Below are 13,465 nucleotides of genomic sequence, written 5' to 3' on the forward strand. Positions count from 1 at the left end.
CCTCAGCTCCTCCCACATCTTCCCCCTTCCCTTTCTCCTCCCACCCCCAGCTCCTCCCAGATCTTCCTCCTTCCCTTTCTCCTCCCACCCTCAGCTCCTCCCACATCTTCCCCCTTCCCTTTCTCCTCCCACCCCCAGCTCCTCCCAGATCTCCCTCCTTCCCTTTCTCCTCCCACCCCCACCCCAGCTCCTCCCAGATCCTTCCCATCTCCCTTTCCAGCTGTTCAGAATAAATTTTGATCAACTATAACAAAAAACAAACCATGGGTTCATAGTAATTTCATTTTAATGTTCATCTAACTGAAAATTTATGCACTGTCTTTTGTTTTGTTCGTTGTTCTTGGTGGTGTTAGGAGGCAAATCCAGAACCTGACACGTGCCAACATGTGTTCTTCCCCTGAGTTATAGCACAGTCTTGCTCTTTCTCACAATTTGTAATGGGGGAGACATTAGCTGAGAGACAGAGGTTAAAACCACATTGAAAAGGGGGCATGAAGGAGCTAACATAACCCATAACCAACTTGGGAGCAGACAGGAAAGAGCATTAAATAAGTACATTTAAAAGTAAAGTTCCAATTATATGAAAGAACTACAAACAAAATGCTGATTCCTGCTTTGGGCCTATGAAGATAGCTATTACAGTAAAGCATCAGATCTTATTTAGAATGAGAATTCCTTTAAGAGCGAAGACACCACAAATGCAAAATCCACTGAGTGATGGACAACTGGAGCAGAACGGAGAAACCCACGTAAGAAGTGGAGATGGCCTCAGGAAACCACAATAACAGACCAGCAGCGTGAAGAACATCATAGAAAGCACAGGGCTCGCATGTGCTTAGCATGTATGGAGCCCTGGTGTCAATCACACCCACACCCACCCACACACACCCAAACCAGCTCATAGGTAAAGGCACTTACTACTGACTCTGATAGCCTGTGTTTGATACCCCGGACTCACAGTGGCACAGGCTCCTCTCTTGCATGCCTCCAAAGGCACACCAGAGGAAAAAGCTGTGCTTCCCTTCCTTATTAGTAAACAGTAAATATTCTCCAGTACTGAAGGTGATATTACTTAAAAATTCTATGGGGCATGTGGTAGTTTGAAAGAAAATGGCCCACAAAGGGTGTGGCAGTACTAGAAGGTGTGGCTTTGTTGAAGTAGGTGTGGGCTTGCTGGAGGAAGTGTGTCATGGTGAAGGTGGGCATTGAGGTCTCATATATGCTCAAGCTATGCCCAGTGGGACAGGCGACTCCTTACTGCCTGCCCAAGAGGCAGGACTCTCAGCTCTTTCTCCAGCACCATGTCTGCCTACATGCTGCCATGGCCCTCCATGGTGGTAATAGACTGAACTTCTGAACCATACGCTCCCTCAATTAAATAAGAGCTGCCATGGTCATGGTGTCTCTGCACAGTAGTACAAACCCTAATGAAGACCAGGGTGGGTGTGGCGGTTCAGCTCCTACAGTGCTTGCCTGTCATGCACAAAAGCCAGACTCGGTCCCTAATGCTGCACAACACTGCACAACACTGGCTGGGGGCCTGCTTGCAATCACAGCAGGAGGGGTGGAGGCAGCAGGATCAGGAATTCCAGGCCACCTGGGCTAACAGTGAGACTTGAATCTCAGAAGCAAACCAATAGTAATGGAGTCAGTGTTTCCCTTTTGGAGAGGAATGGATGGTGTGTCACAGTAAGACAGAGCAAGGCCTGGCAGTTGAGGGTTACTCAAGGCTTTGAGCTGGCCAACTAGCTATCACCAAGACAAAAAATAGACAGAGAGGTAGGTTTCATGAACAAATCTCAGACAAGGTCCTGTACAGAAGAAAATTCAAGTCTTTAAATGCAGATGTTCTCTATGCATGTGAAATACAAACACCAGGCTTACAAGATGGGACAGACTTTTTAAAAAGATGACCTCATGGTTCCTGGGGTAACGTGGACTTAGGCAAGCAAAAAATGATGACCCTTCTCTTCCCAGGGAGAACAGATTGGATCAAAGAACATTAATTTTGAAGGAAAGATGCAAGAAAAACCTATCAGAGGGAGGTGTGAGAGAGGGTGGGGAGAAGAGCAATGTGACTGAAATGGGAACCCTCAGCACAGCATCAGGACCAGAATCCTAAGCGCTGGCAAGCGAGATGCGCCCTCGCTCAGGCTCAGCCTCTGCTGCTTGCCTTAAGTGGGGTGTACTTAGGACCAAACAACACAGCATAGACATAGGAAATTCTCAAAGAATATGTGTATGTGTGTGTATGTATGTGTGTACGTATGAAACACAAACAGAAAAGTATCTTACAATTCACTGGTAAATAGGCAAAAATCCATATAACCTGCTCTACACTAGCCTAGTGAAAGCCAGATGAGGATTAATATTTTAAATTTACAAATGAATATTAATTAAGGTAGACATTCCCCTTGTGGAATCATGAAAGCAGAAAGGGGCTGACACCAACCGTAGTTTTGGAGTAGCTCCTCCTTCGTGGAGACAATTAGGGAGCGGTCTTTTGCAGACAGAACTATGGCAAGGCACACATAATGCTGCTCGGAGGAGTTCGCTCGCCGCACAACAGTGAGGAGCCTGACTGGGTGGTTATTTGGGGGAGAACTGAAGTGCTCGATGCAAAACCAGCTGGAATAGCTTAGGCCAGAAGGAGGAGGGAAGAACCTCTCACCTGGAGTAAAAGAGAAAAATTACAAAAAGGTTTTGTGGGTCCCGTTTACATTCTTGTAGGTATATTAACAAACCTGCATGCGCAATACAAAAGCACAGCAACAAACAGATGATGGAAACCCCCTCCCCAAAAACACAAGGTTTTTCGGTTCTCTTGTACTCGGATAAATAGTAGAAAAGTTTGGTCACTGTTTGAATCTTGACTATACCTGCTGAAACTGACCTGTCAAACCTATACTAGCTCACTGTAATTATGTATGAAAACAAGTTATTCCAGATTCTTACAGCACTTGTACAAATGTGTATTCAAACGTGAACTGCCTTCTCGTTCTCCATATGTGTATTTAACTTCCAGTTTCTGGGGTCTAAGGTTGAAGCCAGCCATATTCTTTGGGGTTTTATGTGCACAGCCACCACGCAGACAGTCGAACAGCACTGGTGGTATTTAAGTCTGTAATGCGATACAGGCAGAGGAAACTAAGGCAGCTGTGAAGCCTGAATAAAACTCAGGCCAGGAGAGGGCACAGCAGCCAACTTCCTGATGGCGTGTCTCACTGGCATGAACAAATGTGTTTTTCCTCCAATAATCTCGTCAGTGGCTTGCATGTCGCTGCACCAGTAACATATGTAGACCACATCTGCCTGGAAGACACAACACAGCACGCTTTCAGGACCACTGGTTGCTCTTCCTTTTTCTTGTACCTCTTCTTTCACTGTGGGCATGGGCTGTTTGAAAATGATTTCATCATTTTTCTTGTCATTGATTTCGGTCACTTGTGATTTTCGTTTCTCAAAAATGTTGGTGTATAAATTGGTGTGGGATCCTGGCTGTCCAGTCTTCTCAGGCGTCTTATTCCTCTTACGAACCATTTTGTCCTCTTACGAACCATTTTGGCCATTTCCTAAAATGTCCTCTTTGTTGTATTCCTAGGTATACCCGAAAGCCTTTCCCTCTTACGAACCATTTTGGCCATTTCCTAAAATGTCCTCTTTGTTGTATTCCTAGGTATACCCGAAAGCCTTTCTTCTGGGGTACGCAAAACCTCGTTAGCCTTGGACTCCTGAGTGCCCTGTGACGTCCCTTTCTTTGGATGAGGTAAAACCAATGAAGGGAAACTATAATTGATCCCCCTTTTAGCTAGCTTCTTCCGGAGTAATTTTTCCTTCTTCTTGAACCGATATTCCACCTTCAACATTTGCGAATGCCCCCGTTTCTGATTATAGCGACTCACTGCCGAGAATAATGGCTGAAGAAAGGAACATTCCGCTCTTTAAAGAGGTCCTCATGGACTTTTTCTGGTGACATAAATTTACACGATAGAATTCTTGCACCATAAAGGTGGTTGTCCATTGTTTCTGCAACTATCTTGGCAACATCCTCAGACTCAAACTCCGCAAAGCCATACCTCTGCTGTCTCCAGTCCGTTCACTTCTGGACAATCGGAATCTGCTAATGGTGCCAAACTGGGTAAAGTAATCATGGATGTGACTTTCAGAAAATGTTGCTGGCAGGCCCAGAAAGATCACTCCAGGATTAAGACTTTTTTCTTCCTTCTTTTGCTTTTTCGCAAGCTATTGGGCATATGTCAGAACCTTCTGAAACTGCATGTCTTCCTGCAGGTTCAGCGCTACACTCGGCTTTGTGGGAGCCATGTTGAAGGAGGCCTTCCCACTCCCATTTACATTCTTAAAAGAGGCAGTAACACCAGATGAACTGCAAGTGAAATACCTCCCGAGGAAGGAGTGACACTTACCTGAACCAATGCCACTGACCACGGCCCCATCAGTAAGACCAGTTGTGACAGCATTATTGGTAGGGGCGTTATGGGGAGCCAGGCTGGGCAGAAACAGGCAGCTGGTAAAGAAAACACATCGTGGTTAGAGAGCCACTCTGTTTTTATACAACGTGTGTGCAAACAAGCATGCAACCATAGCTGGAGATTCAAGGGTATGAAATACATCTGGGAATATAATCTCAATCAAAACACTTGAGTAATTTCATTATCACAGAAAAGATATCTCCCTGCAATGCTTCCTCCTAATTCGGCAACTGGACATAGTTGTGCATACTCTGAGGCTACTGGACTTCACAAATGTGGAGATTCACTGTAGAGTCTTTATTGCTGCTTTGGCTACTGTATCAATCTCAGGATATTTAAAGTTATCATCTGACATCACTGATGTCACTGAGTAGTCATACAGATGACATTTATCAACCATAATATCATACATAATCTGGAGGCACAATGAAAGAACCCAATCTGAGCTTAATATCTGAATTTATCTATCATCTACAGCTCATATTTATTACAACAGGAATTGGCTAACTGTCTGGAAGGGGACAGATAAAGCACCTCCTTTGTTCAAGCAGCTTCCTTCTAGGATGACATAATTCTGCCACTCAGAGAGGATACATGAATGAGCTGGATGTGACCCAAGAAAACAATTTTATCCACAATTAACTTACTAAAACTTACTCAACCATAGACCTCAATTATTAACTCCATAGTTATACCAATATAGTTAATATGATAGTTAATTTTAAAAAAGTAAACATAGAAACAGCATGCTCAAACAACTGGAATCACTTAAAACATACAGCACAGAAGGTATAACAGCACACTCTAACCCAGCAGTCAAGATCAAGTCTATCTACAAAGACCTCAACGAGGCTCAAGATGATAGAGCGAGGCTCTAAGGGAGCCGTCCAGTGACCTTGCTGCTTCCTTACCCAAAGCCTTCAAGGGATGTGTCAAATTCAACAAATGCTGGAGTAACAGAGGAGCCATGAAGTCTGATGTCGTGAGGGGTTGTCATGGAGACGAGACACTTCACCCTGGTCAAGGGAACAGTGCTTCCTTCTGCAGACTTCACCAGACTTTTACTTATCCTGTAATGATTATCCTCATGTAGGCTGAAAACGTTGTCAGAGCCCAGACCTTCCAGAGAGGTGACCATGCTGCCTGCAAGGAGCGAGGAGAATATGCTGAATTTTAAAGTGACTTTACCAGACTGGGTTATTTTCACACTCTAGAATTTTTTTTCCATACCAAGGATACTTGTGCTCTTCCACGCTGGTTGTTCCGTTTCAGACTTGAAGAGCTTGCGTTCCCTTTTAATCTTACTATCAAAGACCACACATGCTGCAGAACATCAGACACTGGGTACTAAAATGAATATAAGTGCCCACAATCACCGCTCAACACCCCCGACACATAACTAACTCTCAGCTAAGGGGTGTAGTTTCTTAATTCACAACAGCACTGATCGTTTCTCTTTGAAAAAAAAATAAGACACCACCCCCCCCCAACACAAGCAACATAGCAGAAAGTAACTAGGTAGCTCAGAGAGGAATAGCAACACTCACTTTTCCTGTCTTCCCCCATCTGTACCCTTAGAGCTATCGGAATAAAACCCTTTGTTTGAGGATCTCTGAGCTATCGGAATAAAACCCTTTGTTTGAGGATCTCTATGTGTAGACAGAGCTGATAAACAGTCCTGTCTTCCCAGGGAACATCTCAAATGCAACAAAGGAAACACTCCCTCTGAAGATGAGCTGCACGGTATCTCCAATGTGCCTGATGCAGGGTCGACCATAATAGTGTTATAATGCTGTTTTAGGGAGTAACTACTATTTTCTCTACTTTAACAATGGGAATTACAACTCAATTCTAAAGAACTGTGTAAAACACAAAAACCAAAGTATATAAAGGGGATGTACAGTAATTAGTATGAAAAACTGTAATATATTCTGCCTTCCCATGAAGGCAGAATATATTACATGCTGGAACTCAAAAGATCTCAAGTTTCCATGACACAGCAGCTAACAGTGGTGGCAACCAGTAGGGGGATCAATGGCTGAAGGTTGACGCGCTGACGTCAGAAGTCTCCCCTCAGAACTGTGGGGAACGACTGTGATGGACATTACAGCAGACAGGGAGGATGTACCTCAGGGACAGAGCAGCTGCCTAGCACAGGGTTAATCCTCAGCACATCCAAAACAAAAGGTCAGAAAACACAAACCTGGGAAAGGTAGTCTCTCTGGCTTTCTAAGGGTCTTCTACATGGTGCGCTAGCATTGTCTATTCAACCATCATTCTGAGTCACCTTATCTGCCCTACCGCATGGCCAGCAAAGATCCAGAAGGAACCGTAAAGTAAAACATGCACAAAACCACAGAATTAACCATGGAAGGAAATCTAAGAACCACAGTTAGCCACAGGCTGGAACCCAGAATCCAGGGCAGCTGGGCTCCTCTGCCATTTCCCACCAGTTGTGGGTGCATGGTGTCTGTTTGTGTCCTATGACCCTGAGTGACCAGTGGGCAGTGCCTGCATTCTGCTCCTCCTAGGTCACTTTCCTCCGCTCGGAGTGACATCTCCTTAGAGGCTACTCATCACATCTGCCATAGTTGTCTGTGCTCCTTGTTCCTGTTTATTCCATCTATCTTCTCTCCTCTCATTCAAGCTACTTTGAGGATGAGTTGATTGGTTCCTGTGAATGACCCCCAGGATGAGGATGAGTTGATTGGTTCCTGTGAATGACCCCCAGGATATTTCCCTCACATCCCTCTTCCACACCAGGAGGCAGCCTGCCCACATCCCGTACCACCACCACGACTCCCCCATCACATTCAGAGAACCTGAACTGTTCTATGTGCCACTGCTCAAACAGCAATGAACTCTTCTGTTTGGAAAAGTTTTCATAAATATCCACCCTCCCTCACATGGATTTCATTAACAAAATAAACCAAGACGAAGAATTTCAAACTCAGCTTACTTCTCATCTCGGGCTCGTAGCTCAGCGAACTTGGCTTGTGGACCCTATACTGCTTCAGCAGCTTTTTGTCCCAGGCACCACAATTCAAAGGGCTTGCCAAACGCAAAAACTCCCTGAAGAGAAAAGCAAGTTACTCCCTGACTGAGAATATTACAGGACAACATGCCACATGGAGGGTGGGGCATAATGAATTATAATATATATATATATATATATATATATATATATATATATATATATATAATGGAGTAGATAGAACACAGTATGCGATGCCAACATCACATTATAATCAACATACGCCTGCACATCTACTATGGTTTCCTACACACCGAGTGCCCCTTCCACACGTCACTGAAATAAATGTGTTTGCAGTCCTCTCATTCACTTTACTTCCTCCATTCATACAATTCCCATGTAATCATGTAAATCCTACTTCCTGAAACTGTCTCTGATCTGCTCCTTTCTCTCCAGCCTCTAATACTGCCCAGACGAACTGCCCTGTTTTTGTATTCTAGAAGCAGTCTTCATTGCCTCCTGTGATTCCCACCTTGTCCTAACACAATCTACTCATTAGTGGCTTTCAAAGTTCAAACCTGCAGACTGTCCCTGCCTTGTTCAAGGCTTCAGTGGCTGTTCCTTCCAGGTAGGGGAAGCCCCAACTCCCCCAAAGCTGGCACACTTCCACTTTGGTGCATCTACTTTCTCCCCACCCACAAATCCACTGAGGTCTTCATTTAACACAAGTGCTGTACTGCTTACTGGACCACCGTGTCTGTCTTTCTCACTGCGAAGTGGAGTCCCTCAGGATTTAATCTGGTTACTTTCCGTATTCTATTCTAAATTGCCATCCTTTAGAAAACCAGTTCTATGCCACCCTCCCTAAAATTTTGGGTAAGTTGTCCTTAAATAGATTCTATAACACTGCTATTATAGAATTTACTATAAAATATTTTAATTTCCTGCTTATGTGACTATATTCCATTACTAGGTTGTACATTTTTTTTTTTTCAGATAAAGCTCCTTCTAGTGTCTGGTCACCAATGTTTTCCTTATGTCTCAAATAGAGTAAGGGTTCAAATAATAGCATGTAATAGTTATAAAATAGGCTAACTTCTTGTTCTTATTTTAAAGACCAGAAAGAGTATAGAAGTTGCAAAGGGCTAGGAGATGCAATGTGTTGAGCGTGTCCTGGATGTGGTGCACACATACAGCGCACCATCCAGGAATCACACACAAACATACATTCCTTCAGAGCCTTGTCATGTGAGAGGCCATGTCACCTGATACAACACTGGTTAACGCGTTTATGTCAAGTATTTTTCTTCACAATAAGTTGGCAATGTGCTTTAAAAATCACAAGTAGATTTTAACCATGTTTTTGAAAAGCTTTTCAAGTTTCAACATGAGACAAGAATAATTAATTACACAGTAGTATAGTCTCAGAACGACAAACTCTAGGTATGTGTGGAAAAGAAGGAACAAAGTGATGTATTACTAGATCTATCTGGCTATATGACTTCAAAGAAAACAGGTGCTTTTAAAAGGATCTATTTATATTAATTTATGTGTATGCTATGCTATTTTCCTTCTGTGTATTGCTGTGCACCACATGTGCACTTGATGCCCAAAGAGGCCTGAAGAGGGTTTCGAACCTGGAGCTACAGAGGGTTTGTAAGTCCCAATGTGTGTTCTGGGAACCAACCAATGCCCTCAACTGCTGAGCCATCTCACCAGCCTCAGAAAAAAGTTTAAAAACTCACCAAATTTCATTTTTAAAACACAGCATTTTCCTCTTGAATTAAAACATACATTCTTCTTGATCTAGGGATATACCTCAGTAGTAGAGTACTTGTCCAGCATGCATGAGGCCTTGGGTTGATTCTCAGCACTACCTCCTCCCTGCCACACAGACACAAACACACACACGCACGCACACACATGCACACACAGCACATGCGCGCACATACACACATTGCATATACAAACACATATATACAATTTGGAGGGCTTCACAAACTGTAGTATGCTCACACCATATTATTTAACAATAAACAGGAAGAAACTAATTAATGATATACATTAAAAACTTGCATATATCTCAGGAGCATTAAAATAAAAATTATTAATCTATAAATCTCACATATAGTGTGTGTGCAAGCAGAGCATTCTCAAGGTGACAAAATTACGGAGCTAGAGTACAGAGCAGTGGTACACAGGTTAGAGATGGTGGGAGACCAGAGGTGTGTGACATAGGGCACACAACCCCCTTTATCTACTTTTGGAGACAAGGTGTCACTATGGTGGGCCAGTCTGCCCTTAACTCACAATGCCCCCACCCCAGTCTCATAAGCGCTAGGAATGGAGACGTGCCACTTCTAAAGAGTTGGTCCATTTTGTAGTTTGTCTGTATTTAGCTCAATTAAGTCCATGAAAGAAAACTTTTTATTTTTTGTGGTACCGGGAATTGGACCCAAGAGTTTGTGCATGCTAGGCAGACTTGCTACGTCCTCAGAGTTCATTCACTTTTCCCTGTGAGTTAGCATGGCACTAAATTCCTCAGGCTGTCACCCACAGTCAGGCCTTGCATTTGTGCCCCACTCTCCACATTCTGTCCCAGCTTCCTGGGTACCTGAGAAGGCAGGGCTTCACCACAGTGTCAGAACAGATGGTAAAACCCTTGCCTCAAATGCGATGACTCCCAAAACTGTCATTTACTAACATATAAATATGAAAAAGAATTTACTAACCTCAGCACCATGGGCTCCAAGGCCTGGGAGGCTAAGCGTTCGAACATGCGCTGGAGGGGTGGATGCAGCGAGTGGTCCTCGTCAGCCAGCGCAGCACTGCACCTCTGCAGTAGCCGTGCATGAAGACCAGCTTCACACATGACCTGCTGGTTCCTCTCCGTGTGCACCAGCGATTGTAAAATATTGGCCACAGCAAGTTGAAGGTCCAAAGCATGCTGAAGTTAACAGAGAGAGGCATGCCACTGGGGGGGCCTTAGTGACACGGGTGGCGGTTCTCTACAACTAGCACCATGGCAACAGCAAGTTTTATTTCCTTGAAAACATGCTCACATAAATTAAGACACTGGCTCAAGCAATAAACATAGCAGCTTAAGAATACGGTCAAGTGGAAATCTCATTTCGATTTGCTCCACTTGTGCTTGCCTGAACTGTCTTCTCCCTGACATCTTCCGAACACCACAATTACACAAATAGTTCTGTTTCCATAGAAACAGGTGTAAAGTCTCCTTTTCTTCTCTGTAAGGCAGGGTATCACTATGTAGCTAGGAACTTAACATGCAGAGCAGGCTGCCCGAGGACGGGCTGGCCTTCGCCTTTCCAGTGCTGGGATTAAAGCTGTGTGTCTGTGTGTCTGAGGCATGCAGTCTTTTCCATGGTGGTAGACAATTAGCGTAATGGAAGTTTGTCATTTACATCTGTGACACTTTGGGGCTTAGAAGCCACACAATACTTTAGCAAAAACCATCACCCCAAGTGTAAATAAGCCAAACTTTTGAGTGCTCATGACAGAAGAGATAAACAGGCTCATTGTGGTACCTGTAGGAAGTTTTTCCTCTGTATTGCCTCTTAGCCATTGCTACCACTGATCAGGACTTACAAAGGGGTAACAGTGAGACTCTTACACCAGAGGCAACCAGCTGGGTTCTACTGTTAACAAATTAGCTATATTCAAAAGCAAACTGCTATCTGGAAAGCACGGCCCGAATGGCTTTCTTGCTGCTGTGATGGGCTGCTGCAGTCAATGCTCTCCTTGGTCCTTATTTCTCAGGTAAAAAACACACTTCTCTTTCGTTCACTAAACCTGGAGAGAACTATTCATCCCAGCTTACCTCTGGCTGAGTCACTGAGCCCACAGAGGCCAGGAGGTCCAGCATGGCCAGCATGGCTCCAGGGTGGATGATGACAGCGTCGGAACTCGGGAGAGGTGAACTCGTCACGTCGAGCTTCAGGTCAGCGACACCTTTTGCAGGATACACAGGAGGAGTTGAGACGCAATGAAAGGCATGCCTACAAAGAAGGAAGACCTGTTGAGACCTCACATAAAACCAGTCGGAGTTCGCTTTCCTCATCTCCTGCTATTTAAAGTCATTGATTTGCAAAAAGGCTTGCAATTCAGGGAGTTACAAAAACCTGATGAGTGACTCTTAAAAAAAAAAAAAAAACCAAAACCAATGTATCGTCAAAAACAAAACCAATGTATCGTCACCTCACTGAGTTTCGTGCAGACAACTTACCAGTTCTTGGCTCACATGGCCTGTACTGTCTACTCTCTGGGTCACTTCATTAAACAGCAGCACTGTACCAGGAGGTATTTTTAAAAAGCAGGGGAATGGGGGACCCACAGCTCCAAGAGGACAACCGTTTGGGTAATAGCTGACTAAACTGAATCCCTTGCCCAAGTCTTTTGAAACTAACTGTGTGGTGTAAATCTTCTCTTGACCCAAGGGCAACAGAATCATCGGCTAACAAGATGTAAGTGATCTACTCTAGCAGAAGCAACTGAGTGAGTGCTGGCTCAGCAGAGAAGTCCTTGGCTGATCTGGAACTACGTTCACATTGTGTGTCCCTCCAGTAGCAGAGACGGCGTCTTTCCTACAACAAGCTTCTATCAGACGGACAGTCAAGCCGTTCCCTCCCACAACGCTCTCTTTTTTCTACATCTTAAAATACTCATCTACAATGCACGTTTCTGCTGTCCGATGCTCCTAACAGGTACCTGTGGCCACAGCCCGTGGGCACTCTAGTTCCAGTGGGTGGGTCTCAGCCTAATCTCAGGCCGAGCTCTGTCACTAAAAGCTGTGCATCTCCGGCTCCAGCTCAGGAGCAGCTTGGGAAACAGATGCCTTCCTTCAGTGACTTAGTAAAGAACTGGCATTGCCATGTTTCCAAACACGCACTATTCTCTTTTTACAGAAATTCTAGGAAAGCGTTCATGTGCACTCGTGTTCACGAACGTCAGCACGCTGTGCCATTCATGCTGTCACTCCCATTCAGAAAGCTCTAACTTCGAGACTTATCGACAAGGATGTCTGGGCTGGAGAGATGGTGGGTGCTGGCTGCTCTTGCAGAGGCCTCCAGCTCAGTTCCCAGCACCCTCAGAGCAGCTCACAATGTCTGTCACCCTCTTCTGACCTCTCTGGGCACCAGGCACAGCAGGCAGTGCACTTACACACATACAAACAACGCAATCGTATACATAAAATAAAAATACCCCTAAACCAAAAAGAGCTAAGATTTCTAAGCAAATCTGACTAACGGTTGCTCCCTATAGTCTTTCTCTTTATTCCTGAAAATATTTTTATCCATCTAGAAAAAAGATTATACTTTCTCCACAGTGTAACAGAGATTCCCCCATTCACTGAAATTTAAAAAAATTCATACATAGTATTTTCGTTATAAACAAAAACAAATCAAATTTGATGAAAACAGTTTTCAGTTATATATCTTACATATAGGCCTTTCTTTGAGATTTGTGAAATTATATGATTCAAATTTGAACTTAAACCATAGCCACACCCAAAGATACCTTTTGTCCATAGAAATTAAACTTTTCATAGATGGATAAATATTACAGCAGCAAAATTCAAACCCTTATATGACAATATGGTCATAAGCAGAAAACATTGTAAACATTATTAAAAACCTAAAATATGATTTTTTAGTTCTAGCTGCATTTTATAGGGCCGTTAATACAGCACCAATTTTTACCAAGTAGTAGATATGACCAATCTTTAATTATGGATTATGATAAGTTTATTAAATAGTTAATTCACAAGCAAGACCCAACTGTTTGCAAAGGGAGTAAAATAATTTTTCATACATCAGCTAATATGAATATTATAATAAATTTTAATTACTAGAAATTGCTACTTAAGACTCGAACTTAAATTTCTATACAATAAAGTTTTGTCAGCTTGTTTTGGTAATACACAAATACTCAAAGTCCGCCCAGCCTTCATTAGGTATTGTACAGTAACTAGTGGCTGCAG

The 13,465-nt window shown here is 43.6% G+C and overlaps 1 protein-coding gene and 1 pseudogene across 1 annotated transcript in view; both read right to left on the reverse strand.

Annotated features, from left to right (window-relative positions):
- Wdfy3 (WD repeat and FYVE domain containing 3) overlaps positions 1 to 13,465 on the reverse strand; it is a 216,963-nt gene that overhangs the window by 88,216 nt on the left and 115,282 nt on the right. The window contains exons 15-20 of the mRNA XM_026785032.1: positions 11,306 to 11,483; positions 10,197 to 10,411; positions 7,450 to 7,562; positions 5,402 to 5,633; positions 4,425 to 4,525; positions 2,453 to 2,671 (exon numbers count right to left, since the gene is read on the reverse strand). Coding sequence (XP_026640833.1) covers positions 2,453 to 2,671; positions 4,425 to 4,525; positions 5,402 to 5,633; positions 7,450 to 7,562; positions 10,197 to 10,411; positions 11,306 to 11,483 — 1,058 coding nt within the window. The remainder of the gene's footprint in view (positions 1 to 2,452; positions 2,672 to 4,424; positions 4,526 to 5,401; positions 5,634 to 7,449; positions 7,563 to 10,196; positions 10,412 to 11,305; positions 11,484 to 13,465) is intronic.
- LOC101984019 lies at positions 3,148 to 4,323 on the reverse strand (annotated as a pseudogene).

Source organism: Microtus ochrogaster, linkage group LG1, assembly GCF_000317375.1.
Source record: "Microtus ochrogaster isolate Prairie Vole_2 linkage group LG1, MicOch1.0, whole genome shotgun sequence".
NCBI lineage: Eukaryota > Metazoa > Chordata > Mammalia > Rodentia > Cricetidae > Microtus > Microtus ochrogaster.